Source organism: Chelmon rostratus, chromosome 6 (assembly GCF_017976325.1).
Source record: "Chelmon rostratus isolate fCheRos1 chromosome 6, fCheRos1.pri, whole genome shotgun sequence".
Lineage (NCBI taxonomy): Eukaryota > Metazoa > Chordata > Actinopteri > Chaetodontiformes > Chaetodontidae > Chelmon > Chelmon rostratus.
In genome coordinates, this window is record NC_055663.1 from 25,367,473 (window position 1) to 25,393,446 (window position 25,974).

The window sequence follows — 25,974 nt, forward strand, 5'->3', positions numbered from 1 at the left end:
GCATTATATTGACCTTTTATGACCTAAATCTTTTTTTAGAATTAATAAATCATTTTCTCCTTACAGTAATTTTCGGCAGGTATTTGCAGAGAGATCTTTCGGGTCTTTACATCATCCTCATTACATCCTCTCGTTGACATTTCACACCGTGGCTGTTATTCAATAACACTTGTAGGAGGTAGATGATGAAGTTCAGAGGAGGAAATTAAACAAAAAGCGTTGTGCGTGTTTTGGACTGAAAGACCGGGCTCGCGGTGCGGGGAGGATGTCTCAGGTCCTGAGGCTTCTCTCGGCGGCCGCCCTGCCTCTCTGCCGGGCTGGAGGAGCCCGGGTTCGGCTCTCCACGGTGACAGCAGGTCGGCTCTTCACAGCCGGTTACCGAAGCTCCGCTGCCCAGGTTAGTGAAGGTTTTCTGTTGTCTATAAAGTGCACGAGTCCTTCAATGACTTAAGACCCAGATTTCCTCTTCTCTTTGGGCTGGAAGTTAGATTTTAACGCAAATGTTTTTGTGTAGTGTAACAGATATCTCGCTAGCCTGAATACGTGCCAAATCCCTTCGAAAAACCATTCAGTTAGAATGTCGTCTGCTTAGTAACGAAACAGCATACCCCCGAAAACTCCATGTGAGACTTCATCTGCCTGATTAGAATCTACTTTTTAATTCGGGATAGATCCGATTTAGTCAATAACATCTGGTCAAGCATCCATATACTTTTTACTGTTTGGAGACAGTGCTCGCCAGTTAGCAGGCAGACTTTGGGAATTACACGGTTCAGATTTAAGATTAGAGCGAATTTTTCTGCTTCCGGTAAATGTATTCGGATCATTTTAAAATGTGCCCTTAATGTAGTCGAACTGTTTGCTAAAGTTTTTCTTGAGGTTCCTCTCAGAAAACAAGCTGACGACATTCTTCGTTTATGCTAGTTTGCTAACGTTAACCGCAGTTGAAGCTGTGGCTCGTTAAAGTAATAATATAGTTTGTGTACTTTACATAGTGGTGAGTGACTTAGCCTGAAAACTTAATTTGTAGCGATATCAATATCTCACTTTGCTTACGACATCAAGACAGTTTTTGTCTATATCAACTTAGAGTAGTCGATCATTACGCTCTTAAAGACCACAATGCAGTATGCAGTATTACTGTCTCTATAACACACATTTTTTATCATCATATTTATTCAAGCCTGTCTTAATACAATGGTCACCTGCCCATGTGACCATTCATATCACATGACCGTGAACGTCTCATCGGCAGCTGTAATTGTTCGTCTTGTCCATACAGGCCACATGTTTCCAGAATACACAGCTCATCCACTCAACAAAAAACAGCTGAAGTTCATGTGATGCTTCATGAGTTGAATTATTACATTTCTTCTTTCCACTTTACTGCAGCTCAGCTACACGATTTTTGGAAGATACACACTTTGGTTTGTGTAACTCAGACTGCTGAAGCCTCATATTAACTCCAGCTGAACTGAAGACTGGACTTAGTCCCCCGTGAATTTCACTGAATTTGCTTTAGGAACAGATCTTTTCATGGCCTGTGTGGACAGGAGGAATGAGCAAATAACTCTTTTAAAGCACATATGAGCATGTGACTATTGTGTAAAGATCAAATTGCAAAAAAAGTGACTCAGTCCTTGAATATCAGCACATTTATCACAGCATGAGATATCAGGTATTCAGATATGTTTTTGAAATACTGAATAGTTAAAACCATAAAAAACGTTGGCTCATACGTAGAACTGATTTTTAATTTTTTTTTACAATGTGTTTTTTTTTTCAACACCTTAGTAATCATTGTGATGTACACCACATGGACAGATGCATGTATGGCTGTGCACATGCTGCAGCATGTGATGACTGAACCTGTAAGTCCAAAATCACGGACATTAATCTGCTGTTAGATCAGCCTCCACTCCTCTGGGACAACTGTCCAGACTGTCAGATGGGGTTGAGGTCAGGACTCTGCAGAACAAACTTCCTGTATCGAGCTGCTGTTATCGGGGGTATTATCATGTTGAAACTGTAAAGGGTCAAACATAAACTGAAGAACAGACGTAGAACATGAACCAAGTTGTCCACATACTTTTGGCCATGTATTATATCAGCATCATGATCACTCTGAGCTTGTTTGGCCGTATTCATCCTCATCTTAATAATCCACCGCTCACAGAGTCTAACGTAGATCAGAACTGACAGGTCAGGAGTTTTAGATAAATGTGACCTTCAGCGTCAGAGTCGTGAGCTGGTTCTCAGCAGACCCTTCAGGTTGTTGGCGGCGGTGTGTATTCAGCCGTTCTGTGGTCTTTTCCAGAACGTCAGCCGGACTCCAGCGAACTTCCTGTCCTGTCGCAGATTCCAGGCAGCACAGCGACGGCTGTACTCCACTGAACCCAAAGGTGAGAGCTGCTGTGGCCGGGTCACAACCGGAAATAATATCCTGATAAATTCAGAATTTTGATTCTGGGATGGAAACCAGAGAGGAGACGCTGCTTCGTCTGACTGATGACATCATCTGTGAGTTTCAGATGGAAAAGGAGGAAAAGGAGGAGCAGGAGGAGGCAAAAGAGGAGGAGGAGGAGGAGGAAAAGACTGGTGGAGCCGAATGCAGAAGGTTTGTCAAAGTGTTCTGAACAACTACTTCCTGTTAACCTTTTCCTCTGTTCACATCCACCCTCACTGTTCTGCCTCTCAGTCTCTCTCTCTCTCACACACACACACACACACACACACACACACGTTCGTCTTCGTCATCGTCATCGTCATCATGTGGCTGTTTATTACAAGAAGCAGACGAGCTTTGTTTGTGTTTGCTGGAAAAACTGAAGAGTTGGGCTCAGCTCCACTCCGGTCTGTGGAGTCGATGGAGGAGGAGCAATCAGGTGGATGTGAGTTTTTCTCGGTGGAGGTTTGTGTGGATCCACGTTGTCGTTCTTTTTGTGGTTGTGAGCTGGTTTGGACTGAAGTGTTTTGGGGTTGTGGGGAAACAAGACTCTCACACACACACACACACACTTTCCAGTCTCTTCCAGTTTTCAGCTCAGTTACTTCACTTTTTGCTGTGTGACTTGTGGTTTAAATGGTTGTGTTGTTGTATTTTGTAGTTTTACAAAGCTTGAAATGACTTTTTGAATTAGTTGATTAATATTTAATGAGTGATGCTGCTGTTTGTCAAACATTATCGGCGTTAGTGAGTAAAAATAAAAATTTACGGAGCGAAAGCGTGCGTTAGAGAGGCTGTTTTGTACGGATATGAACACACATGTGCTTTGAGCTCAAACATTTTGAAGACTCCTCAGCTTTTGACAATGATACGTGAGCTCCAGTGTGTCACCTGACCGTCTGATCACCTGTAAATGTCCACCCGTGTCTCCGTTGGCCTTCAGGGCGACTTCCCCTGGGACGAGAAGGAGTTCCGTTACCTGGCGGTGATGGCGGCCGGCGTCGGCTCAGCTCTGCTCTACTTCTACTTCAGAGACAACGGCAGAGAGATCAGCTGGAAGGACCTCGTCCACCGTTACGTGGGCAGAGGACTGGTGAGCGCTGAGATCTGTACCATCGTGTGTCCTGTAGACCTGCTGCTGAGTTTTTTGGTAAAAAAGAAAGTAAATTTGAAAATGCATTTTTAAGCACTGACCGTCTCTCCTGTCCAGGTGGATCGGTTAGAGGTCGTCAACAAACAGTACGTCAGAGTCATCCTGGTGCCGGGAGCCGACGTTGATGCGGTGAGAGAACAGAAATGTCTCTAGAGATTCAGAGTTTGTTGATGCTCGGCTTACTTTTTAAATCGTCAGATCAGATAATGCAAAGGCACAGAACACAATCTGACGTAGCACAGAGCTTCTTCACAGGCTGACAAGGTGGAGGATGATGCTGCATCTCTTCATAACGCTCGTGTGAAACGTCGTGTTTGAGGTTAAAGCGTCGTGACCTCTCGTGTGACCCGCAGAGCTACGTTTGGTTCAACATCGGCAGCGTCGACACCTTCGAGAGGAACCTGGAGGCGGCGCACGTGGAGCTCGGCCTGGAGCCGTCGCACCGACCTGCCGTCGTCTACACCACCGAGAGCGACGGGTGGGTCGAATGCGCCCGCTTCTCTCATGTATCTACGACCAGACACCACCCGCTCCGCCCGTGATAACCTCCTCCTCTGTCCCCCCAGCTCTTTTCTGCTCAGCATGGTGCCCACCCTGCTGCTCTTCGGCTTCGTGCTCTTCACCCTGCGGCGGGGACCGATGGGAGGAGGCCCCGGCGGCGGGAGGGGCGGGCCCTTCAGCATGAGCGAGTCGACGGCGAAGATGATGAAGGACAATATTGAGGTGAAGTTCAAGGACGTCGCCGGCTGCGAGGAGGCCAAGCTGGAGATCCTCGAGTTCGTCAACTTCCTGAAGAACCCGCAACAGTACCAGGACCTCGGAGCCAAGATCCCCAAGGTCAGCACAGACACACACACACACACACACACGCGCACACATACACACTCTCACCTTAAAGCTGCTGCAGGTGAATTCAGGAGGAAAAAATCAGCCCGAAACAAAGAATAAAGCTCAAAAAGTCCATTCTCAAATGTTCATCAGATGCATCTATTTTAATTATTCTGGAGGAAATTTTATTTCATTAAAATAATTCTGTCTGAATTCTGGAGTTTTATACAAAAAAGACGTATTAACATGTTTTACGTTTTACAGTAAACAGAATTTAGATATCATCCTCTAAGTCTTCATCAGGTCTCTTGATTATTAGCTTCAAACTAGAACATCAATCAATTGATGTTCTAGTTTGAACACACACACTAGTTAATTAACACACACACACATTTAGTGGATATAAGTAAGACGAAAGACGAGGACTGAATGTTTGAAGAGAGAGTTTTTTTATTGCACAGTAAACCTGCTCAGTTCGTTTGTTGGTCCCACTTCTTCAAAACCAAATCAGAAATTAGATGTTATATTTAATTTAGAGATGCACGATAATTATCGGCCCGATTTATGACGTCATTCCGATAAGTCCGATATCATGATGAACAGCCCCGATAACATATGTGTTTTTGTCAGCACGGCAGTGCCTCGCTCCCACTATGAGACCCGAATGGCCTGCAGTGAATGCTGCGTTCAAGTGACGTTAGCATAATCAGACAAACTCTTTCTCACTGGGAAAAATCAAGAATACCCCCTCATGCCAGAAAACAACTTGTTAACTCGCTAGTTGCTGACTTGAATTAACATTCGCAGTATTTCTTCACGTTACACACAAAAAATAGAAACATGAACTTAAATAGGCCGAAAGAACGTCTGGCAAACGAGGGAACGGGGGGATGTACGTTACACCTTGAATGCAGCATGCGGTACAGCGTGCTTATGAAAACAGAGTTCAGACTTCTTCAAAGTTTCCAAAGGAGACAGTTCGCTGGTTATTCGTAACAAATGTTCCAAGCGAGTTCCACTAGGAGTGAGAAATGGCACATGTTGGAAAAGAAGCACTTCATTTGTTACTTTGATTACTTGGAGGCAGAGTTACAGAAACAGAAACTGAGCTGTTAGATCAAATGTAAAGAAGTTACAACCACTTCCTGTCAGTTTTCACTTCTGATAAACTGGAAATATTTCATGTTAAACCCTGTTACCGTGGTTACTCAGTGTGATCTGTGATGTCACAGTGTTGTCTGTGATGTCAGTGTGTGATGTCACAGTGTGATGTCACAGTGTGATGTCACAGTGTGATTTCACAGTGTGATTTCACAGTATGATGTCAGTGTGTGATGTCAGTGTGTGATGTCACCGTGTGATGTCACAGTGTGATGTCACCGTGTGATGTCACAGTGTGATGTCACCGTGTGATGTCACTTTGTGATGTCACAGTGTGATGTCACTTTGTGATGTCACAGTGTGATGTCACTTTGTGATGTCACTGTGTGATACTGATTAAAACATATTTTATTGATTTAAAATGAGCCTACTCTCGCCTGTCACCGCTCTCACTGCGCAGCGGCTCTGAAAGTAAACAGGTACGTTGCCTAGCAACCGCCTCTCACTGTGCGCAGGCCGGCAGGCAGGAAAACTTATTTCTTTACAGCTATTCAGCGAAATCATGTCAAATATCCCAGACCCGAGAGAGACGTAGCTGGAGACAGAGTTTGGTTTACCGCTGTTTTTTTGGACTGATGGATAAAAGTCCTGCATCAGCTGATTTCTGCTTTCAGCGTCAGACATTAAAAAAATCTGTCTCCAGTTTTGTCTCCACTCAGCAGTCTTTTAGCAGACCGATCGTCCATGCTGTGCTTCTCTTGGTGTTTTTTTCATGTCTGTCGGCTTCAATCTGGTCAATCTCTGCGTCCTCAAGTCTTTTGTGTCTTAATATCGCTCCTCTTGTCGGTCCAGCGTTGTTCTTTACTTTTCTCATCTTTTTTGCTGGGGACATCATTCTCCAGCTAAGTGTTTGGTCCTCTCCAAACAAATTAAAAATAATGTACGGAAAATGTTCCATATTTTGCCTCTCAAATCAGTTGGCGATGTGTTATTGAGCTTGGTACATTAAGGGATTGCCCCTTTAGTCTGACTGTTAGGAACACCGCTGAATTTTCGCGATTGACCAATCAGAATTGAGTATTTAAGAGTGCTGTCTTCTAACTTCTGTCAGTACGATATGCACTGTGCACTATTTTTGTTGTCATTGAGGAATTAGCTAATGGATAGTGGATAGGAGCCTTTAGGAGCTGAAAGTTATCGGTTATCGGTATCGGTTTTAAAAAACAGTTATCGTGCATCCCCAATTTAATTGTTTAATCGATCGTTGCATGTTGATGTTGAGAATAAAGGGACAAACTGATCAGATTTTGGTCAAAGTTCACTGTGACCTCACAAAACACATTTGAGGCCATAAATAAAGAATTTCTTCACTAATTATGACATTTTCACTCAAATGTCTCACACATAAAATGATGGAGTTTAAAGGTCAAAGGTCAGCTTCACTGTGACATCATCATGTTGTCCATTATTCTTCATAACTCAGGACCAGAAGGCAGATTGTCACCATATTTCACATTTGGTCTGATAATCTTGGGCATCCACCTTGAAACTGAGCTGATTGTATCTTCAATGTGTGTGAAGTTTCACAGTTTGTAGCTTCAGCGTCCATATTTGAAGCATCGTAGTCACCACGAGCTGATTGGTTGTGCTGATATTGATTTTCAGGTGATTGTTGTTGATCCATGTGATGAAGCTGTCTATCAGTCCTCTGTCCTCCTCTGGACGAACAGTCTCTTAGTGAAGACAGCATGTTTCTCTCTGGAACATGTTCATATAGTGAGCCACCATGAATAAAAACCAGATCCAGATCCAGAACGCAGACTTCAGAAGTCCAGAATCAAAGAATATCAGTTCACTGAACTTACAGAAGTTCTAATAATGCAAAATTCATAATCATGAAAAAACAAACTAATGAAACTGTTGAACTGCTTGTGTCTGGATTATACATGATGCTCATGGTCTCGTCGGTGTCTCAGGGTGCCGTCCTGTCCGGACCTCCTGGGACCGGGAAGACTCTGCTGGCTAAAGCCACAGCTGGAGAGGCCAACGTGCCCTTCATCACCGTCAACGGCTCTGAGTTCCTCGAGATGTTCGTGGGCGTCGGCCCCGCCAGGGTGAGCAAAGCTAAGCCAATCGGACGCCCGCCCGAGCCTCGACTCCGCCGAGGAGGATCAGACCGTTGACCGAGTTCTCTCCTCTGTAGGTCCGGGACATGTTCTCCATGGCGAGGAAGAACGCCCCGTGCATCCTCTTCATCGATGAGATCGACGCTGTGGGGAGGAAGAGGGGCGGAGGGAACTTTGGCGGTCAGAGCGAACAGGAGAACACCCTGAACCAGCTGCTGGTGGAGATGGACGGTGAGCTGCAGAGACGCTGAAGGCGTTTCATCTCTGAGGCTTCAGGTTTTCACCGCCGGGTTTTTCTCCTGCAGGTTTCAACACGGCCACGAACGTGGTGGTCCTGGCTGGAACCAACAGACCCGACATCCTGGACCCTGCACTGATGAGGCCGGGACGCTTCGACAGGCAGATCTACATAGGTAGAGTTCAATCATCGCTAATGATTTTATTAATTATCTGTTAATCTGATCATTTCTAGATTCCTCAGTTCTTTAAAACATCAGAAAATAGAGAAAGATATCGATCATATTTGTCTGGTCAGTTATCCAAAAAAACTCAAAGATATTTTATTAATTATAAACAATCAAATGTCAAAAATGATTTAAACGATTAACTGATTATCAGAAAAGCCTGCTGGTGATCATTTAATCCACCAGTTGTTGCTCTACGTCTTTACACTTTTTCTTGAACAGAATATTTATTTATACTTTGAATTGCATCATCATTGGTTCAGGGTTAATCCAACATAATTTCCTTTGAACAACTGTGACATTTCCGGGATGATCAGGATACCAAAATCTGACCAATTAAATGAAGCTTCTTTATCCAGTTGAGACGGCCATTTATCCACTAGCCGCTAATGCTAACTGTAGGTAATAATGTGGACGGGGGCGCCGCTGTCTGACGTCTGCTGCTCTGATCAATTATATTTCATATAGAAATCAATAGGTTTGTTTTCTTCTGCGTGTCATCAGAGACGAGTGATCGTCTTTCATTCTTCAGATCCAATAATTAAATGATCATTGATTGATTGATTGATTCTGTGTCTGAGCTCAAATCAGTGAACGTCACACTGTTTCACTCCTCTCAGGGCCTCCGGACATCAAAGGCAGGGCGTCCATCTTTAAAGTCCACCTGCGGCCAATCAAGCTGGACCCTGAAATGGACAAAGACATCCTCGCCAGGAAGATGGCCGCCGCCACGCCGGGATTCACCGGTAAGTTACAGCCGTCGGTTTGATTTGAGCGACAGCAGAGAAACTAACAAACATCTGTGGAGCAAACTGAGAACAGCTGAGCGACTTCTGTCCGTCAGAAAGTGAAAACGTGTTTTTCTCTGAATGATTCAGGAGCCGACATCGCGAACGTCTGTAACGAGGCGGCGCTGATCGCTGCCAGACACCTGAACGCATCCGTCAACGCCAAACACTTCGAACAGGCCATCGACCGGGTGATCGGAGGTCAGCGATCATCCACATGTCACCACGTTGACGTTAAAAGTTTTTCTGCTTCACGGTTTCTCGTTAAAGCCTTTAAAACTTTAAAACAATGAGAAACAGGAAAAACCACTTCGCTGACTCTCAGTCCTGATGTGTGTTCAGGTCTGGAGAAGAAGACTCAGGTCCTGCAGCCCACAGAGAAGAAGACTGTAGCGTATCACGAGGCCGGGCACGCCATCGTGGGCTGGTTCCTGCAGCACGCCGACCCCCTGCTGAAGGTATGCCTTCGCCTGTAGCTGCTGACACACACACACGAACTCTGTCTGTAACTGCTAACACACACACTCTGTAGCTGCTAACACACACACACAGACACTCTGTCTGTAGCTGCTAACACACACACTCTGTAGCTGCTAACACACACACACAGACACTCTGTCTGTAGCTGCTAACACACACACTCTGTAACTGCTAACACACACACACACTCTGTCTGTAGCTGCTAACACACTGTGTGTGTGTTCAGGTCTGAATTATTGACGGTTTCAAACTTGATGTCAGAGTGAACATTTGATTATCAGGACAAAATGAGTCTGTATTGAAAACAAAGATTTAATTCATCGTCATGGAAACGCTCAAAATACATTCAAACTGCAATTAAAACTATTTTAATTGGAGCTTTAAAATACTGATAATAAATGATGAAAAGTCTAAAAAAGAACAACTGCAGTAACAGAAATATGGAATAATTAACATGATGATAAATATACTAATAATAACTTTTCCAGCATAAAACTCATCATTTTCAAACAAAATGAAAATAAACTTAATAAACATTTGATAAAAACATTACCAACAAAACCAGCAAGAGTAAAAGCCTCTGTGTGTCTGTGTCCAGGTGTCCATCATCCCGCGGGGGAAGGGTCTGGGCTATGCTCAGTACCTGCCCAGAGAGCAGTACCTGTACAGCAGAGAGCAGCTGTTCGACAGGATGTGCATGATGCTGGGGGGCCGCGTGGCCGAGCAGGTCTTCTTCAGCAGGATCACCACCGGCGCTCAGGACGACCTGAAGAAGGTGACGCAGTCCGCCTACGCTCAGGTACGACCACGCACCTGTTGGGGCTGCCGGTCCTGTTTGATTCTCGACGGCTTCTTGTGTCGTGACTCCTGCTTTCCCGGCGCCTCCCTCAGGTGGTGCAGTTTGGGATGAGTGAGAAGGTGGGGCAGGTGTCGTTCGACCTGCCCCGGCAGGGTGAGATGGTGATGGAGAAGCCGTACAGCGAGGCCACGGCCGAGCTCATCGACGAGGAGGTCCGAGAGCTGGTGGAGCGAGCGTACGAGAGAACCATGCGGCTGATCGAGGAAAAGAAGGAGCTGGTGGAGATGGTGAGACTCTCTGATGGTTCTGGTTCTGGTTCAGGTCTACTGGTCCTTTATTGGCCGTCAAAAGTCAAAGCGTTCCAGAAACTGTGAAGGAAAAAACAATATATTATAAAAATATACAAAAACTCTCAAACGTGAGTTTTACCTCCACAAAATTCCTGGATGTCAGACGTGTTTTTCAGGACAAGAGTCAGAAAATTCTTTTTTTTTTTTGTCCTCAGGTAGGGAAGCGTCTCCTGGAGAAGGAGGTCCTGGACAAGGCTGACATGCTGGAGCTGCTGGGCCCGCGGCCGTTCGAGGAGAAGTCGACGTACGAGGAGTTCGTGGAGGGAACGGGGAGCTTCGAGGAGGACACGAGCCTGCCGGAGGGCCTCCGAGACTGGAACCAGGAGAGAGGAGGGGAGGCCGAGGAGGCGGGCCCGACTCAGGACAAACAGCAGGCGGTGTAGAGACGCTTCCCGTCACCGCTGACGCTGACCACAGAGTCCGGCAGCTGTCAGAGGACGCTTTGATCAGTTAGTTCCACTTTCCAGATCACTTCAGCTCAGGTTCATAATTCAAACGCTCAAACCATCAGGTGTCATCCAGCTCGTCTCCTCGTGGATTTCATTTAGAGACGTGTGGACATTCAGCTTCTGTCTGTCTCAGATGGATCAACACAAGAAGGTGGAAACAAGAAGGAATCATTAAGGAGTTTGAGTCATTTCAGATCATAAAAGTCATTTGAGGGAAGTTCGGTTCCTGCTGAGAACCAGGATCTCGGGCTACATGTAGAATTTTATCACTTTGAGTTTGTCAGTGTTCGGACAGGAAGTCGCTCCAGCCTTAAACAGGAGACCAACAAACAGCAAACTGTTCTAATGTTCCTGACTGAGTGTGAACTTTCTATTTATTTCATAAAGAAGGCGTTTTACTCCCTGACTGAGGTCCGGCTTCCTGACGAAGTCGATGCAGTCTGAAGAACTTTAGAAGCTTAAAACATTTTTACAGGTTGAAATATTTTGAGAATTGATGTGAAGTTACTTTTGTTTCCTGTCGCTGTTTTTGCATCATTTCAACGTCCCTGCAGGCGTTTGAACACCACGGTGACTCTGATGACACTGATGCTGTAGTAAGATGATTGTACACATTTTGTAAGATACTGACTGACAAGAAACTGCTACGTCACCACTGACCGACAAGAAACTGCTGCGTCACCACTGACCGACAGGAAACTGCTGCGTCACCACTGACCGACAGGAAACTGCTGCGTCACCACTGACCGACAGGAAACTGCTGCTGTAAAGGAAAAATCCTCCACAAACATTCAAAGTTGTGATGTCAGGCTGCGTCTTCAGTCCCTGAAAAACCTTCTTCTGGGTTAAAATGCGGATCACAAACCAAACTCAGGTTATTTAATGTTCATTTAAAACAGAGAAAATTAGGAAAATGTGAGGATTGAAAGTTTTCGCTCATTCGACTGTTTCCAGATCAAAATTAAAGATTAAAACCTCAAAGTAAGACTCGCTGCCCCCACATGAAGGCTTCATTCATCAGTAATAATTCAACAACAGTAACTGAAGATGACTAAACGAGAACACATGGACGAGAATAAAAAGTACAAACATTAAGATTTTTGTGTAAAGCCGAAAAGAAAAATTTAAAATTCTTTCAAAGTTTCTTATTGTCAAACTGGTATGACATTGGAGTTAAATTGAACACATATAATTTACATACATTTAGTCACTTTAGACTCTTCAGGGCACATTTAATAATAAAATCAAAGGTTTGTACTATTAATTACTTTCCATCTTAAACTGTGACAAAATTTATCAATAATAATATCTGCAGTGGGAATTTTTTCTGTTCACATTATTACAGTTATCCAGCAGGTGGCGTCCTCACTGCACTGCTGTGAATCTGAACCTGCAGTGTGTTGAACGCTTCGACTGACTAATGAACAGACTTAATGTTAAAAAGCTGCTAAATCTGAATGGATTTAAGGTTTTCCTGCTGAAGCCCCGCCCTCCTGTGACCTCACACCTTATGACAGAAATTATAATAATTATTATAGAAATATTTACCTTTAATCTTGCTAAAGTGAAACAAATCTCATAATAAAGGAATCGTGAACATTAAATGTTCCAGAACAGCCTCCTTTGTTGAAGAAATTTGGGAAACAAACCAAACAAACAAATGTTTAATTTACTCTGGAAGTTTAAAAAGCTAATCCAGAAGCTAATTTTCTTTTTTTAATTTCTGTATTTACTTTTTGAATTTGTTTATCTGGAGGCTTGATTACCTCAGTTTGTTGTTTTCACTGGAGTCGTGCTTCCTGACTTTCTACAACGTTAGGAGGACACACAAGCAGGAGCAATGATTAAAAACAGCAGAATTTCCCTTTAATTAATAAACTCCACTGGTTTATCTTCTCACTTGGCAGCAGTGATGCACAGGTGTACTCCAGGACACTGTGACATCACTGTTGGGCGTGGTTACAGGTGCAACAGAGCAAATAATGACAACATAAACATAAAATAATCTCACTAAATGTAGGATTAAGCAAAAAAATAGCTCAAATTTACTTGTAATCTGACTCTGACATGGGAGGAGGAGGTGGTTGTCGGGGCAACCGGTGGAAGATAAGAGACTGAGACTCACCTGAGGTCACGGTGTCCCCAGCAGCACATCGAACTCTTTGAAACGACCACACCTGTCCTCGTGTACGAGCCTCCGTCTCTGCTGCATCAAGGTGTTCCGTTGAGAAGTTTTCGGCCTGTAAATTTGATTTGCTGGCAGAAATTTTCAGCAACTGTTTGAAATGACAAAGTGAATAAAAAAAAACAAACGTACCAACATGCAGAAGTGAAAAAAAGTCACATTTATTGACGTTTTTGGGCAGTTTTCACACCTTTTTAACCCACTGAAATCAGACTTCAGGTGGCATCTTAACAACATGTCACACAAAAACCACATGCACACCTTTTTCCATATTAACTGTGTTTATAAAGGGAGACTGTAAACGCCTCACACAGACCTCAGACCAGCTCAGACGGCTTTCCAGAGACTCTGTAGCTGCAGGTGAAATGAAGGTGATGATGTGACCTGAGAGGAAAACAATGGTTTGTTTGCCAGTGTCACTGATTGTGTTGTTATTTGTCAGTCGTTCTGTAAATGTCACTCAGAGGCGACTTTATAAACTTGAATTTAAATTATTGGTGAGCGATGAATTTGTTTGGTTTTTTTTTTGGCTCCATCAGCCAATAGAAATGTGTTTGGGAGTGAAAGTGTTGCTACATGACAGGACAGCAGCTCTGCCTTTAGCTGCAGTTTAACCATCTGAAACAAATCTTGTTTTACTGACTTACAGCTCAAAACATGTTGAAAACTGGGCTGAATTTAAAACATAACAATCATATAATTATTGATCCAGTTCAAGTTCAGCCTTTTCATCTTTTGACCTGGAAATGACCAAAACAATTCTCACTGGACATTTTCCTGATGACTTCCTGTGTAACATGTGACTCCTTCTTACCTGCCGTTAGCGCTCTGTTTGTATCACAGGTGTCAGCGTCACCTGCTGCACAGGTTCGCCTGAAACCTCTGTAAACCACTGCAAGTCTAAATCTTCTGAATCTGAGATAAACCTGATGTGTTTTTACCAAACAATCAAGACCAAAAACGAAGAGTAATCAGGTGTTTTTGAAACCTGGGCCCTGTTTTTACACATTTTGTTGCAAGAAGTTCTGGAATTAGCTCAGTGGATCATCAGGTACGACCAGTAAAAGCGCTTGTTTTGCCGCTGACGGCTCAGGTTGTCACTGTGTTTAATAGACGGACCTTTTTGTTAAACAACCGTTACAACGTCTGTTCAAAGCCACCAGACTCCATTAACAAAAACAGTAATTTTACCACACGGGAGTTTCTGTTCTATCGCTCGGATCGGGTAGTAAAAATGTGAAAACAGGCTCAGGTTCCACTTTATCTGCATGTAAATATTCGTGACACCACGTGATGAACATCTGGTCCATTTATATTTGGCCACTGTATTTCCTGTTGACCTTTGACCTCTCAAACAGCTGAGAACGCCAGTGTTTAAAGCTGAAATCAACCCTATTTTTTCATTTGAATGTAAAACTCTACTTGTATACAACGTTTCTGTATCAAAAAGCTACAAAGATGCTACATTCTTCGAGTGCAATGGCAACATTTCTCCACAAGCTGCGCTGTTCGCATCTGTCCGGCAGACTCGCTCCTCCTGCGGCGACGTCAGAGTTTTCATCGCCGTTGTCGTGATTTCAGGAGGAGGAATTAGATTCAGTCTTTAAAAAAATTAAATAGCCCTTTAATCTCCTCTGCAGGCCGAGCCGAAGCTCGTCTGAACGACGGGAAAGAAAATCTGAGATGTCCCGTTGTCTCTCGTGGAAAGTAAAAAAAAAAACAACAAAAAAACAACATCCTTTGGCTACCTGTTCGTCATATGTTCGAATCCTCGCCGCCGCCTCCTCAGAGCCTCCTGATTGGTGGCTTTTTTACGTCCAGCGGTGGAGCAGCGACGACGTGAGCAGAGAGGCCGAGAAGAGAGAGAGCGACAGGGAGATGGCCGCCGCCCCCCCGCAGTCCTTCGCATCTTCCTGTTGGAGAATTCCAACACTTTTAGTAAACGTGTTTCTTTATTGATTATTAATGTGCAGCAGATCTTTAATTAAAGTGTTAATTCATGATTGATCAGATTTAACGTGTCCGTGCAGGATATTGTTGCAGCAGCCCTTCTTCAGTCCGTCACTAATTAATTCATTAATTATGAATTAGTTGCACCATTAAAACTTAAACATCTCAGCTAACAAAGACTGAAGTCAGTAAATGTGTCAACAGGATGTTTAGCATCATGATGCTAAAGAGACCTTCGTTCATGTCGGTAAACTAGCTCCCTAACAGTTACACCTGTTACTGACGGTGGAGGAAAGTAACTAAAGTACATTTACTTAGAGCTGAAGTTACTTTTTAAAATCAGATTTTATAAACGAACCGTGATGAGTTTCTGATTCGTTGTTACAGAATAAACTAGTAAAAGTTTGACTTTAAAATACTGTTCATGTAATAATATGAGAGTAATAAAGTATAGACAGTATCCAATCTCATAATGAGTACTTTTACTTTGCATACTTTAAGTACATTTTGTTGCAGATACTTCTGTAGCACTGCGTTGAGTGGAATCCTGCTGGTTACCGTGTGGAGATATTGCTGCTGTGCAGGAATCGGTTTTAATTCATTGATGAATCCCACAGAAATCTGCTCTGGGATCAGTTTGAACAGGTGTAACTGCCTGCTGGTATCACAGCCTCAGCACTCACCTTTGGGTGGTAGGCGTGGCAGGACTCCGGACGCCGCCGCACCTTCTGGGATTTCATCCTGTTGCACTTCACTGTGGCGTTATGTTCACTGTCGTTAAGGAAAACACACCACTTAGCTTAGCATCGTCTGGTTCTGATACTAAAATGAGCCTTTTTCATGACCTGACTTTGAGGAATTTAAGCAGCTTCTGCTCAAAAACTCATCAAAAGTTAGAACTCAGCAAGAGCAGAAAATGACAGTTTCCATCAGGAACTATTTGATCAAGTCCAGACGACATCTGAGCAGACGTGACAGAAAGTTTTGAGGTTTGACTCCTGATGATAAGAGACAGAAGCATCAGAAACTCTCAGCTGCAGCCGCTCGAGATGAAGCAGCGTCTGCACTGCAGCTACTGTGGCCAGCAGGGGGCGCCGCTGCTGCTCTCATGAAGGATATATTTGATCTCTTTGGGCTCCAGCAGGATGGGTCCATACTGACGAGAACAGTCACAGTCGGCCTGAGTCACAACCAGAACCAGGTTACTGTCGGGAATCTGCTGCACCACAAACATCCTGAAACACAACGCAAACAAGTTCCAGCTTATCAATCAATCAATCAATCAATCAGTATACAACCACTCCCTCAGTACTAACCGTGTTACCTCTGACATATCATCATTAACAACGAAGGAGCCAATTTACAGGTAATTAACAATCAATCAGCTCGTCGTTTAATCATCTCTGGTTTTTAACTTTGGGAGAAATTCCACCCAAAAACTGAATCTCTTGTTAATGTTGTCGAGCTCAGTTTTAATGTGTAAGTCTCACCTTCACGTCAACTTTTTAATTAAAGAACAGATTTTCACTTTTTTACAAGTACTCAGATCTTGTACTAGTACATGAAGTTGTACTACAGAGTAGAAATACTCGAGTAAAAGTCCTGCATTCAGAATTTTACTTCAGTAAAAACACAAAAGTATTAGCATCAAATATACTGAAGGAAAAGTACTGATAGTGCCAAATTTCACAATAACATATATTAAATGACTGTATTATAACGAATGATGCTTGAATATGTTCTTCAGTTTCGTGGTGCAGCTGGTAAAGGTGGAGGTTTTTAGTAGTATCTGCTGGGAAGCTTGTGTATTTTTAAAGGTTACTGGTTAGATTTCAGATAAAACAGAACATTAGTTTAGAAATATAATTCACTGTGACTGAAAAACTAGTTATTAAAATAAGCATGTTATTGCACCACTAATAATACTCCTGTAATATGTGAATGATACACAGAACACTCTGAATAATACTCTTACATTAGTACATTTTGCTGGCAATACTACAATAAAAACTTGAATGCATTACTTTTACTTGTAGTGGAGTATTTATAATGTGGTATTTGTACTTAAGTAAGACTTCCTCCACCACTGGGTGGTGTGTGTGTGTGTGTGTGTGTGTGTCGTACTTCTGGCAGCGTCCACACTTGATGAGGCTGTTTGCTTCTCTGACAGACGAGTCGTACATGAAGCCGGGATACGCCGTGTCGCAGGGCTGCAGAGCCTCCACCTTCTTCTGCTTATGACCTGACACGCACACGCAGAGACAGACAGACAGACACACAGACACACACACACACATTATTACACTCCTAATTTTCCAAACTCACACTGATCCAGTGAATAAAGACGACCATCAAGATGTCCTCAGTGTGGACAGATCTTTCTGTCTCTGTGAGGACATTTCCTCTTTACACACACACACACACACACACACACACACACACACACACACACACTGTACTCACTTGTATGATAACCAGCCTTGGCTGAATGGATGAAGATGGATGATGATGAAGACACAGAGAGCACCCAGATGATGGGGACGATGATGATGAGGATGGAGATGATGATGAAGATGTGGCCGCCGTTTTGAAACAGAAAATGAGATACATGAGTGATGAAGAAGACGGGAAGACCACCTGTGTGTCAGCACCGTCAGACCTGACTCTGTGTTTTTTATTTCACTGATTCTGTTTATTGATCTTCATCCTGATCTGCTGCTGTTTCATTGGATGTTTCAGTGTCTCGGCCTGTTTGCCACCTGTCAGGTGTGTTCAGGCTCCGGAGGACTGAACCCTCAGTCACATGTCTGATGAAATGCATCACTGCTGAGATGATTCATCACATAATAACAACACAATAAACAAAAAGCAAGACGACTGATGAAGAATAAAATCCCTGAGTGTTTACTCTCCAGTCAACGATGCATTCAAAGACACCTGGGAGTTTACAGCACTCAGGCACAGAGCTAAATGCTAACATGTTAACAGTGACATGCTTACATGCTGATGTGTAGCAGGTATAATAAACACCATGTCCACAAGCTCTGTTTAGCATGCTAGCATGCTAACATTTGCTAATAAGCAATGAAAGCAGTCCAGCAGAGGCTGCTGGGAACGTCATTAGTTTTAGATTTGACCATAAATTAAAGCGTTGGACAATGAAAAGTCAGAGGATCATTATTACAATTCAGCCTGAGGTGAACATGAACGTCTGGATGAATAAAATATTTAATAAAAACACATTTCATAATGACTCAGTGACCGACAGGCTCGTTTGACCTTCGCGTCGTTCTGCGGTGACTTCAGTCTGATGAGCATCAGAATTTCTTACCGTCCACAAAATAATCAGAGTGCCAGAGACCGCAGAGATTAAAGTCCAGCAGGAACCTGAGGAGACACAAACACCTCGTTAAAGACAAAAAGCACATTTAACAAACGACCCAAAGTCCACAGAAGCACTGAGCTGGACTTCATGACCCCAGTTACACCTGGATTTAAAATGTGATGTGCATCAACAAACACATGTTAATGTGACGTTTAAATGCAATCTGTACAACATGCTGGGATCCACACACAACATAACTGACACAGATTTTATATTATTAGTTGCTGTTCAAATTTAAAGAGCGAGCAGTCAAGAATGCTGAAAGGGAGACAGATTATACAACCCTGATCCCAAAGAAGTCTGTAAAACATCAATAAAACCAGAATCAGTCATTTCTAATCAAACTGTGTTTCCTGACAGCAGTTTCCTGAAGTGTTCCTGAGTCCAGGTATTAATCTCTTTATCCAATCATGTGTTCACAAAGTGTTGAACCTCGCTCCATCCTCGCTGTGAACCACTGAGCCTTTCAATCATGATACTATCACCTGTTACGAATCAACCTGTTTACCTGTGGAATGATCCAAACAGGTGTTTTTGGAGTGTTCCACATCTTTCCCAGACTTTAGTTGCTCCTGTTTCAACTTGTTTGAAACGTGTTGCTGCATCAGATTCAGAATAAACAGATATTTACAAAAATCAATGAAGCTGATGAGCTCAAACATTAAATTTCTTGACTTTGTGCTGTTTCCAGGTGAGTTTATGTCAGAAATGATCAGCAGGTGATCACATCCTGTTTGTTTTCCACAGCGTTCAGACCTTTTGGATTCAGGTTTGTATAAAACTGTTCACGTGCTGCAGCTCAAACGTCTCAGCAGCTCTGTGCTGTGAACAGTCAGCCAAGAACTGATCTCTAATCTGTTTCATTTCTTTAAACCAGGTGGTGAATTTCATTTCACTTTCAGACTCTTTGTTTGATTTATGCTTATTAAAAAACGTTGAATTCAGCACTTTGGCTCATTAATATCAAATATATTCACAGAATATATTTCACATCCATTTAAGGTTTGAAACAGGCAAAGATCCAGAAGTCTCACTGCTCTGAAACACGACCTGCAGCTTCCTGCACACGTTCAGTTCACTGACACTGACTGAATCTGAATAACGACCACGTGAGCGTCACAAACAGATCGACTCCAGAACTGAACGAGCACTGGTCAATTTCACTCGTATTTATACCTCATCTCACCTTAAAAAAAGCTGCTTTTTCTTTGCATCTCACCTTCAGCTGTGCTCACTGGTGTTTAAAAAGTTGTTAAATTTCCATCTTAAAATGAAATGCATGAGAACAGCAGCCGACACTTACATGAGCGCGTTGGAGAAGAACCATCTCATCAACGCTGCGATGCTGTAAAACGGCTGCAGGAGAAAAACGAAGAAGTTAATGCGAGAAACACCGAAGCAGAACGAGTTCAAACACAGTTAGACAAACTGAGCTTCTCTGGTTCTTAACAATGTTCAGATGGAAGAACTATTCAGATCCTTCACTGCAGTAAAAGTACTAATACCGCTCTATGAGAATACTTCACTACAAGTAAAAGGCCTGCATTCATAATTTGACTAAAGTTTCAAGTATCATCAGTTAAATGTACTTCAAGTACTTCGAGTCAAAGTGTTGGTGTATCAGTAAAATGTTGCTGTCAGTGTTTCTCTATCATATCTGATGTTTGTGGATTAATATTCCTGCTGCATTAATGCTGCATTTTACTGATGTAGATGTTTCAGCTTGAGCTCATTTGAACTACTTTATATCCTGTTGGCTGGTTTAATCTACAGCGACGCATCATATTCTATAAGATCATCATATGTTTGTCCTGTGAGAACCTCGTATCTCAGAAAAACAGCCTGTTTTCAGCTCTGTGACGATGCATTTTCAGCTGATCCAAGAGGCTTTTTAAACAGTTTATTTAGCTGAAGAAGGAGAATTTTCTCAAGACATGAAGGAAAACTTCATCCTTCTGTTCATCGCAAACATTCAACATCAACACATCTGGAGATACAAGCTTTTCACTCGACAAGCAGGCAAAACTGTAATCTGAAAAGTAACTAAAGCTGTCAGATAAATGTAGTGGAGTAAAAAGTGCAGTATTTCCCTCTGAGATGTGGTGGGCTAGAAGTATAAAGAGGCATAATGAAGTACAGTTCAGCTGCGTCTCCTCTTCAGGCCACTAACAGGAACTAAAGGCAGAGCAGTAACTGACAGCAGTACTCACACTGAGCAGAGGGCGGGCGCTGCTGGCGTGATGGTGGCTGTTCTTACACATCGCCTGGTAGTCAAACAGCGACACTCTGCACACAAACATTCAGAGACTTCAGTAACATCAGCTGACAGAAAAAGCAACAGAATCATCAGAGTAACTTCCTGATGGTTGTACTGAACGCGTTTCAAAACACCTTCCCGACATCTTAATTAAAAATGTAAAGAACTTTTATGTTTGTTGGTCGTACTTTTTGTACATTCCCATCTTGATCAGCGACGCCATGACGGACCCGTCCACCTCGCCGAAGAAACGACCCACCTGGAAAAGACCACATGGATGAAGTGTGACTGTTCTTCCAGTTCAGCAACATAAACAGACAGACCGCTGGACAGACAGACAGACGGACGGACGGACAGACAGACGGCTGGCTGGACGGACGGACAGACAGACAGGCAGGCAGGCAGACAGACAGACAGTGAGTCAGACAGACAGGCAGGCAGACAGACAGACGGACAGACAGACAGACAGGCAGGCAGGCAGGCAGGCAGGCAGGCAGGCAGACAGACAGACAGACAGGCAGGCAGGCAGGCAGGCAGGCAGACAGACAGACAGACAGGCAGACGGACAGACAGACAGACAGGCAGACAGACGTCATAAACAACACTGGTTAGAACAAATAATCTGCGTTGTGTTGTTGTTAATTTAAACACAGTGTTGTTTCATCTCTGCTGCTCCAGTCGGTCAATCAAAACAAAAACAAAGATGTAGTTTGATGATGTCGTGAAGCAGCGTGGGATCATGGGAGTTGTAGTCTTCACTGATATAATAATCTCGTCAACATGTGCAATAATTCAATGGTGCAATACTCTGTTTATTATTCATACTGCAATATTCTACTACTACTACTACAATTATTACTACTATATATATTATGACATTATTACTATTGTTATTGTTATAGTAATGATTAGCATTTCATATTGTTTATTATTTATGGTTGATCTTTATTGTAACATATTTTTACATATTTCACCTGACCCAGTTTCCCCTCTGAGACGAACAAAGTTTTCTGATTCTGACTGAACAAACTGCTGATGAAGCTCTTATGCGACTCAGGCAGAAATCATGTTCGTATTTTCATTCACGTTATTCATGTTTAATCACCGTTGTCAACGAATCATGCGATGTTTCCCGTATCGCCACCAATGGGAAGTGAACCGTTACGTTGAATAAAAATATTTCTCTGGGTCTGAACATTGTTGGAAACTTTCCTACCAACAGCAAAGACTAAAAACCAAACAGATGGATGCAGAGAAAAAACAAGGAGGAAACACCGGGAGGTTCCAGCAGGCGTGAAGCAGATGGTGTGAAGTGTTAAACAGTGATTTAAAGTCGTTTCCGTGTTGCAGCGTGTCAGCAGCAGAGTCTCTGAATTATTCAGAGCGTTTTTGTCTCAGCGGCTCAGTTCACGTTTACAAGCTGCCCCCCGCCCACTCCTCATCTCCGTCTGGACGGGATTCAGCCAGCAGCCTCAGAGGACTCGCAGGTTGCTGAGCGTTAGCAGTCAGATGCTGCTCACGCTGAAACTTGAGCCCCGTTTACCTGACAGCAGCAGTAAACCTGCTGGAGCAAACAAAAAACTACAAACGGCAGCGAAACACAGGTTCTGCTTTCAGTCTGTAGGAAGCTTACAATGTCAGCAAGGTACCATGTTAGCATGGTAGATATCTGAATGTTGCACAAATGCTAAGCATTAGCATCTTGCTATGCTAACATGATAATATACTAAATATTATATTCTCAACTTTATTAGTCGAGCCTCGAGGCCGAGCTCAGACTGATGAAATTTTAACTCGGGCTTTAACATGCATGCTATCATGCTAACTGCACGAACCTTTGCTATAATGTCTGTGTGTAGATGATCTATGTAAATTTCTATTTTAAAGCATATGTTAAATTATTTTGATGGTGTACATGTTTGTTAAAATCTGGCGATCCAGTTACAAGCAGCGGGTTGGTGGTTTCATGTTAGATTTAAACTGGGGTGCCGTTAATTTCACACATAGTCGATTTAAAATGTGTTAACAACTAAGAAAAGTTGAGAAGCCTAGAGCGGATCCTGACAACACAGGCTAGCATGCTGTAAGCATGTTAGCATGCAATGCTAGCATCCAGCCAAGAGCACAGCTGAGCTGAAGTACAGTTGAGTCTGAGATGTCCTGAATGGCCATCGTACAGAGGACACAACCTTTTATATACTCACTAGTAACAGCAATATCAACAGTAACACTCTTATTAAAGACTGTAAGAAGGCTGAAGTTGTCTTTCCTCTTTTTGTCCCTCCGGTCATTTAGTTTCCTGCTGTGACTGACATTAATTTCAGGACCTTATTGGACATAAGAGGTGGTGTTTATCAGTCTGAGCCCTGAGGATGAACAGTGGAGTCCTGCAGCAGCGTCTCAGACGGGATCATTGATCAAACAGACATTTCCTCTGCATGCAGCCAACGCCACCAATAACCAGCCCCGCGTTCTGCACCGTCACCCTGCTCACCACACTTCCTCACTCTGACCTATTTCTTTTAGTCAGCACTGACTTAATTTCTCCACTGATTAAATATTTACGGTGCCCTGCAACGCACTACGATCTGCACCTTCACACCACAGCAGCTTTTACACTGGGGAGGTTTCTGGGTGTTTCCACAAACTTCCTGTAAAGTCCAGAGCTCAGCAAAACAGCGAGGAGGCACTTTATCATAATATCTGCTTAGTAAGGCCACTGGGAACGCAGGAGACATGCAAATAATGAAAAATGAGCTCCTACAGTAAATGATTCTTGCTTTAAGGTTGCTTTATACCCGAGCATTTTGCTGCTGTCTGTAGAGGCTCGATTTCATGACAAATCTCACCACTAACATTTGCTGGTGTTAAAAGTTACAGTCATTTACAAAGAAAAGGAAATTAAATAAAGACTTTCAGGTGATTAAGCGCTCCCCTCTGGCGGCCATATTGGATTTGGCTAGTTGGTTCCTCAATGTTATTGCTCAGATATGATAAATTTCCAGGAACTAATCATTTGCTAATCGCCTTAAGAACTGGTCTTTGTTGCAACTTTGCATTTGCTTTTGCTTAAAGTTTAACTGAGTTGCCAGTTTATTAGGTACACCAAGCTGAAACTAATGCAGCCCTGGAATAACTCCTCACGTCATGAAGGTGTTAAAGTTCTGTTGTTCTTCACACTGTTTTAGAGACGTGTTGATTGAACATAACGGTCACTTTGGAACCTGTAGTTTGTGTTTCTGTTAGTCGTCCCTCAGTGATTTAAAGGACCAGTGTGAAGGATTTAGTGCCATCTAGTGGTGAAGTTGGAAACTTCATCCCTCCCTCTCCGTGTAGGAGAATCCACGGTGGCTGTGAAACTGGTGTGAAATGCAAAAGTCTCTCTCTAGAGTCAGCGTTTGGTTTGTCCACTTTGGATTACTGTAAAAACATGGCAGACTGTGAAAGAGGACCTGCTCAATCTGAGGTAACTACAACACAATTCTTATTTTCAGGTGATTCTACATTCATGAAAACATACAAACAACAAAGCGAAACATCAGATTCATTCTCTATTATCAGAGTTTCCCTGCTCACCATCTGTCACACTGTGTGGTTTTGCATTATATTTAAGAGATGAGCTGTTTGGTGTTTCTTGCAGAGTAGAGTTACATCTTCAGATCAAAGACATTCAGATATTAAAGATAAAATCATTTCAGAACAAGAAGAAAACACCTGACATATTATCACCTTATAAAGTTCTAAGTTGTGAACTTTGGCGTTCAGCAGACACGAGCAACGTCATCCTACAGGGCTTGTGTTTGTCCTCCTGATGAAATCCAATATTCAGCCTTCTTTTAGCTCTGATTTCAGTCTCTAACGACTCCTGAGAAAAATATCTGCGTCTTTAGCTAATCTGCGTCTGACTGCTGCTTGAAGCCGAGCAGGCCGAGCTCGGTGGGTTCCTCAGAGCCTCACTGGTTTCACCGCCAGCTAACACATTTACAGAAATGTTGATTAATGTGTGTTGTTATAAATGACCTAAACTGACTCTCGTCTAGTTCAGAGTAGAAACTAAAGCTAAAGACAAGACGTCATATAGACTCTCACTAGCATCAAACGTCTACCTGATCAGCCTGTTGGACACAACCTGCTTCAGCTCTGTCTGGTCACACTCACACATTATTATATAACAGATAATTCTACAGTGCTCCTCTGTCACCAGCCCTGCATTAGCAAGAGACCGTGGACTTCACATATACATTCATCCAGCTGCACTCAGGCTGAGGTCCATTTGACCCTGACAGCCTCACAGATGTCACGGGATGACAGCTAAAGCTCATCTGGCCTGAGCACAGCCGGCTGCTGCTGCACAGCTGGCAGCCTTACGGACGCTGAGAGCATCCTGCAACACAAACACCACAGGTAACGAGTCCTGAACCAAACAACAGCAGCTGAAGCTGCAGAGAGATTAAACAACTGACACAGAAGTAAACATGTCGGCCGAAGAGAGGATGTGGGGCATGGACAGGGTGTGGCTGCTCATCTGAATGTGTGTGTGTGTGTGTGTGTGTGTGTGTGTTTATGGCTGCATGGTGGGCTCTGGATTAATCCTCTGTAATATGGCTCTTAACAGGCTGAGTTAATCCGGAGCTAACGAGCAGCTGTCAGATGGACAGCAGGCTCACAGTCTGCACACATGAAAACACTTCAAAGTCCTTCAACACATATCTGCAATGTAAGGAAATGAAATCACACGAAAAGGAAACCAAATATTCTTGCATTCATGTGAAATAAGTAGAAACTTTGAGACACTAAGTCAGTGAATAATGTCCAGAGAGAAACATGCTGTCTCCACTTTGTCCAGAGGACTGATGGAGAGCTTCATCACATGGTGCAACAACAATCACCTGAAGATCAACATCAGCACAACCAATCAGCTGCTTCAAATACGGCCGCTGCTGCAGAGAGGCTACAGACTGTAAAACGTGGAGGCTTCACACACATGTTGAACCTGCAGCTCAGAAAATCTTTACAAGCAGCTCAGTTTCAAGATCAGAGTCACAAATTCAGCATCTGACCAAATGTGAAATATGGTCACAACCTGCCTTCTGCTCCTCAGTTATGCTGCTCATTAATGGACCGAAAAGAGTTTCTGCACAACATTATGACGTCACAGTGAAGCTGACCTTTGACCTTCTGGATATAAAATGTCATCACGTCAACATTTTATC

At 43.2% G+C, this 25,974-nt stretch overlaps 2 protein-coding genes across 2 annotated transcripts in view; one reads left to right on the forward strand and one right to left on the reverse strand.

The window, feature by feature from the left end:
• The first annotated feature begins 133 nt into the window (after nt 1-133).
• On the forward strand, nt 134-13,657 carry afg3l1 (AFG3-like AAA ATPase 1). The gene is made up of 16 exons (XM_041939248.1): nt 134-397; nt 2,318-2,402; nt 2,532-2,617; nt 3,390-3,539; nt 3,657-3,728; nt 3,953-4,077; nt 4,166-4,436; nt 7,505-7,642; nt 7,732-7,885; nt 7,960-8,067; nt 8,739-8,864; nt 8,997-9,107; nt 9,249-9,364; nt 9,985-10,185; nt 10,278-10,472; nt 10,691-13,657. Exons 1-16 carry the CDS (start codon nt 266-268, stop codon nt 10,916-10,918), a joined length of 2,298 nt encoding a protein of 765 aa, XP_041795182.1. The 5' UTR covers nt 134-265; the 3' UTR covers nt 10,919-13,657.
• Nucleotides 13,658-14,950: 1,293 nt separating this feature from the next.
• The window catches only part of LOC121607580 (voltage-dependent calcium channel subunit alpha-2/delta-4-like), a 59,291-nt gene continuing 48,267 nt past the window's right edge, over nt 14,951-25,974 (reverse strand). Inside the window, exons 32-40 of the mRNA XM_041938461.1 lie at nt 20,950-21,020; nt 20,715-20,790; nt 19,808-19,860; nt 18,451-18,506; nt 17,583-17,603; nt 17,244-17,361; nt 16,239-16,354; nt 15,803-15,885; nt 14,951-15,082 (exon numbers count right to left, since the gene is read on the reverse strand). Of these exons, the coding sequence (XP_041794395.1) occupies nt 14,981-15,082; nt 15,803-15,885; nt 16,239-16,354; nt 17,244-17,361; nt 17,583-17,603; nt 18,451-18,506; nt 19,808-19,860; nt 20,715-20,790; nt 20,950-21,020 (696 nt within the window). The 3' untranslated portion in view covers nt 14,951-14,980. The remainder of the gene's footprint in view (nt 15,083-15,802; nt 15,886-16,238; nt 16,355-17,243; nt 17,362-17,582; nt 17,604-18,450; nt 18,507-19,807; nt 19,861-20,714; nt 20,791-20,949; nt 21,021-25,974) is intronic.

Coding starts and splice junctions, on each gene's coding strand:
- afg3l1 (XM_041939248.1), top strand. CDS start 266: ATGTCTCAGGTCCTGAGGCTTCTCTCGGCGGCCGCCCTGCCTCTCTGC. Junction 7,886..7,959: donor GCTGCTGGTGGAGATGGACG/GTGAGCTGCAGA, acceptor TTTCTCCTGCAG/GTTTCAACACGGCCACGAAC. Junction 8,865..8,996: donor CGCCACGCCGGGATTCACCG/GTAAGTTACAGC, acceptor TGAATGATTCAG/GAGCCGACATCGCGAACGTC.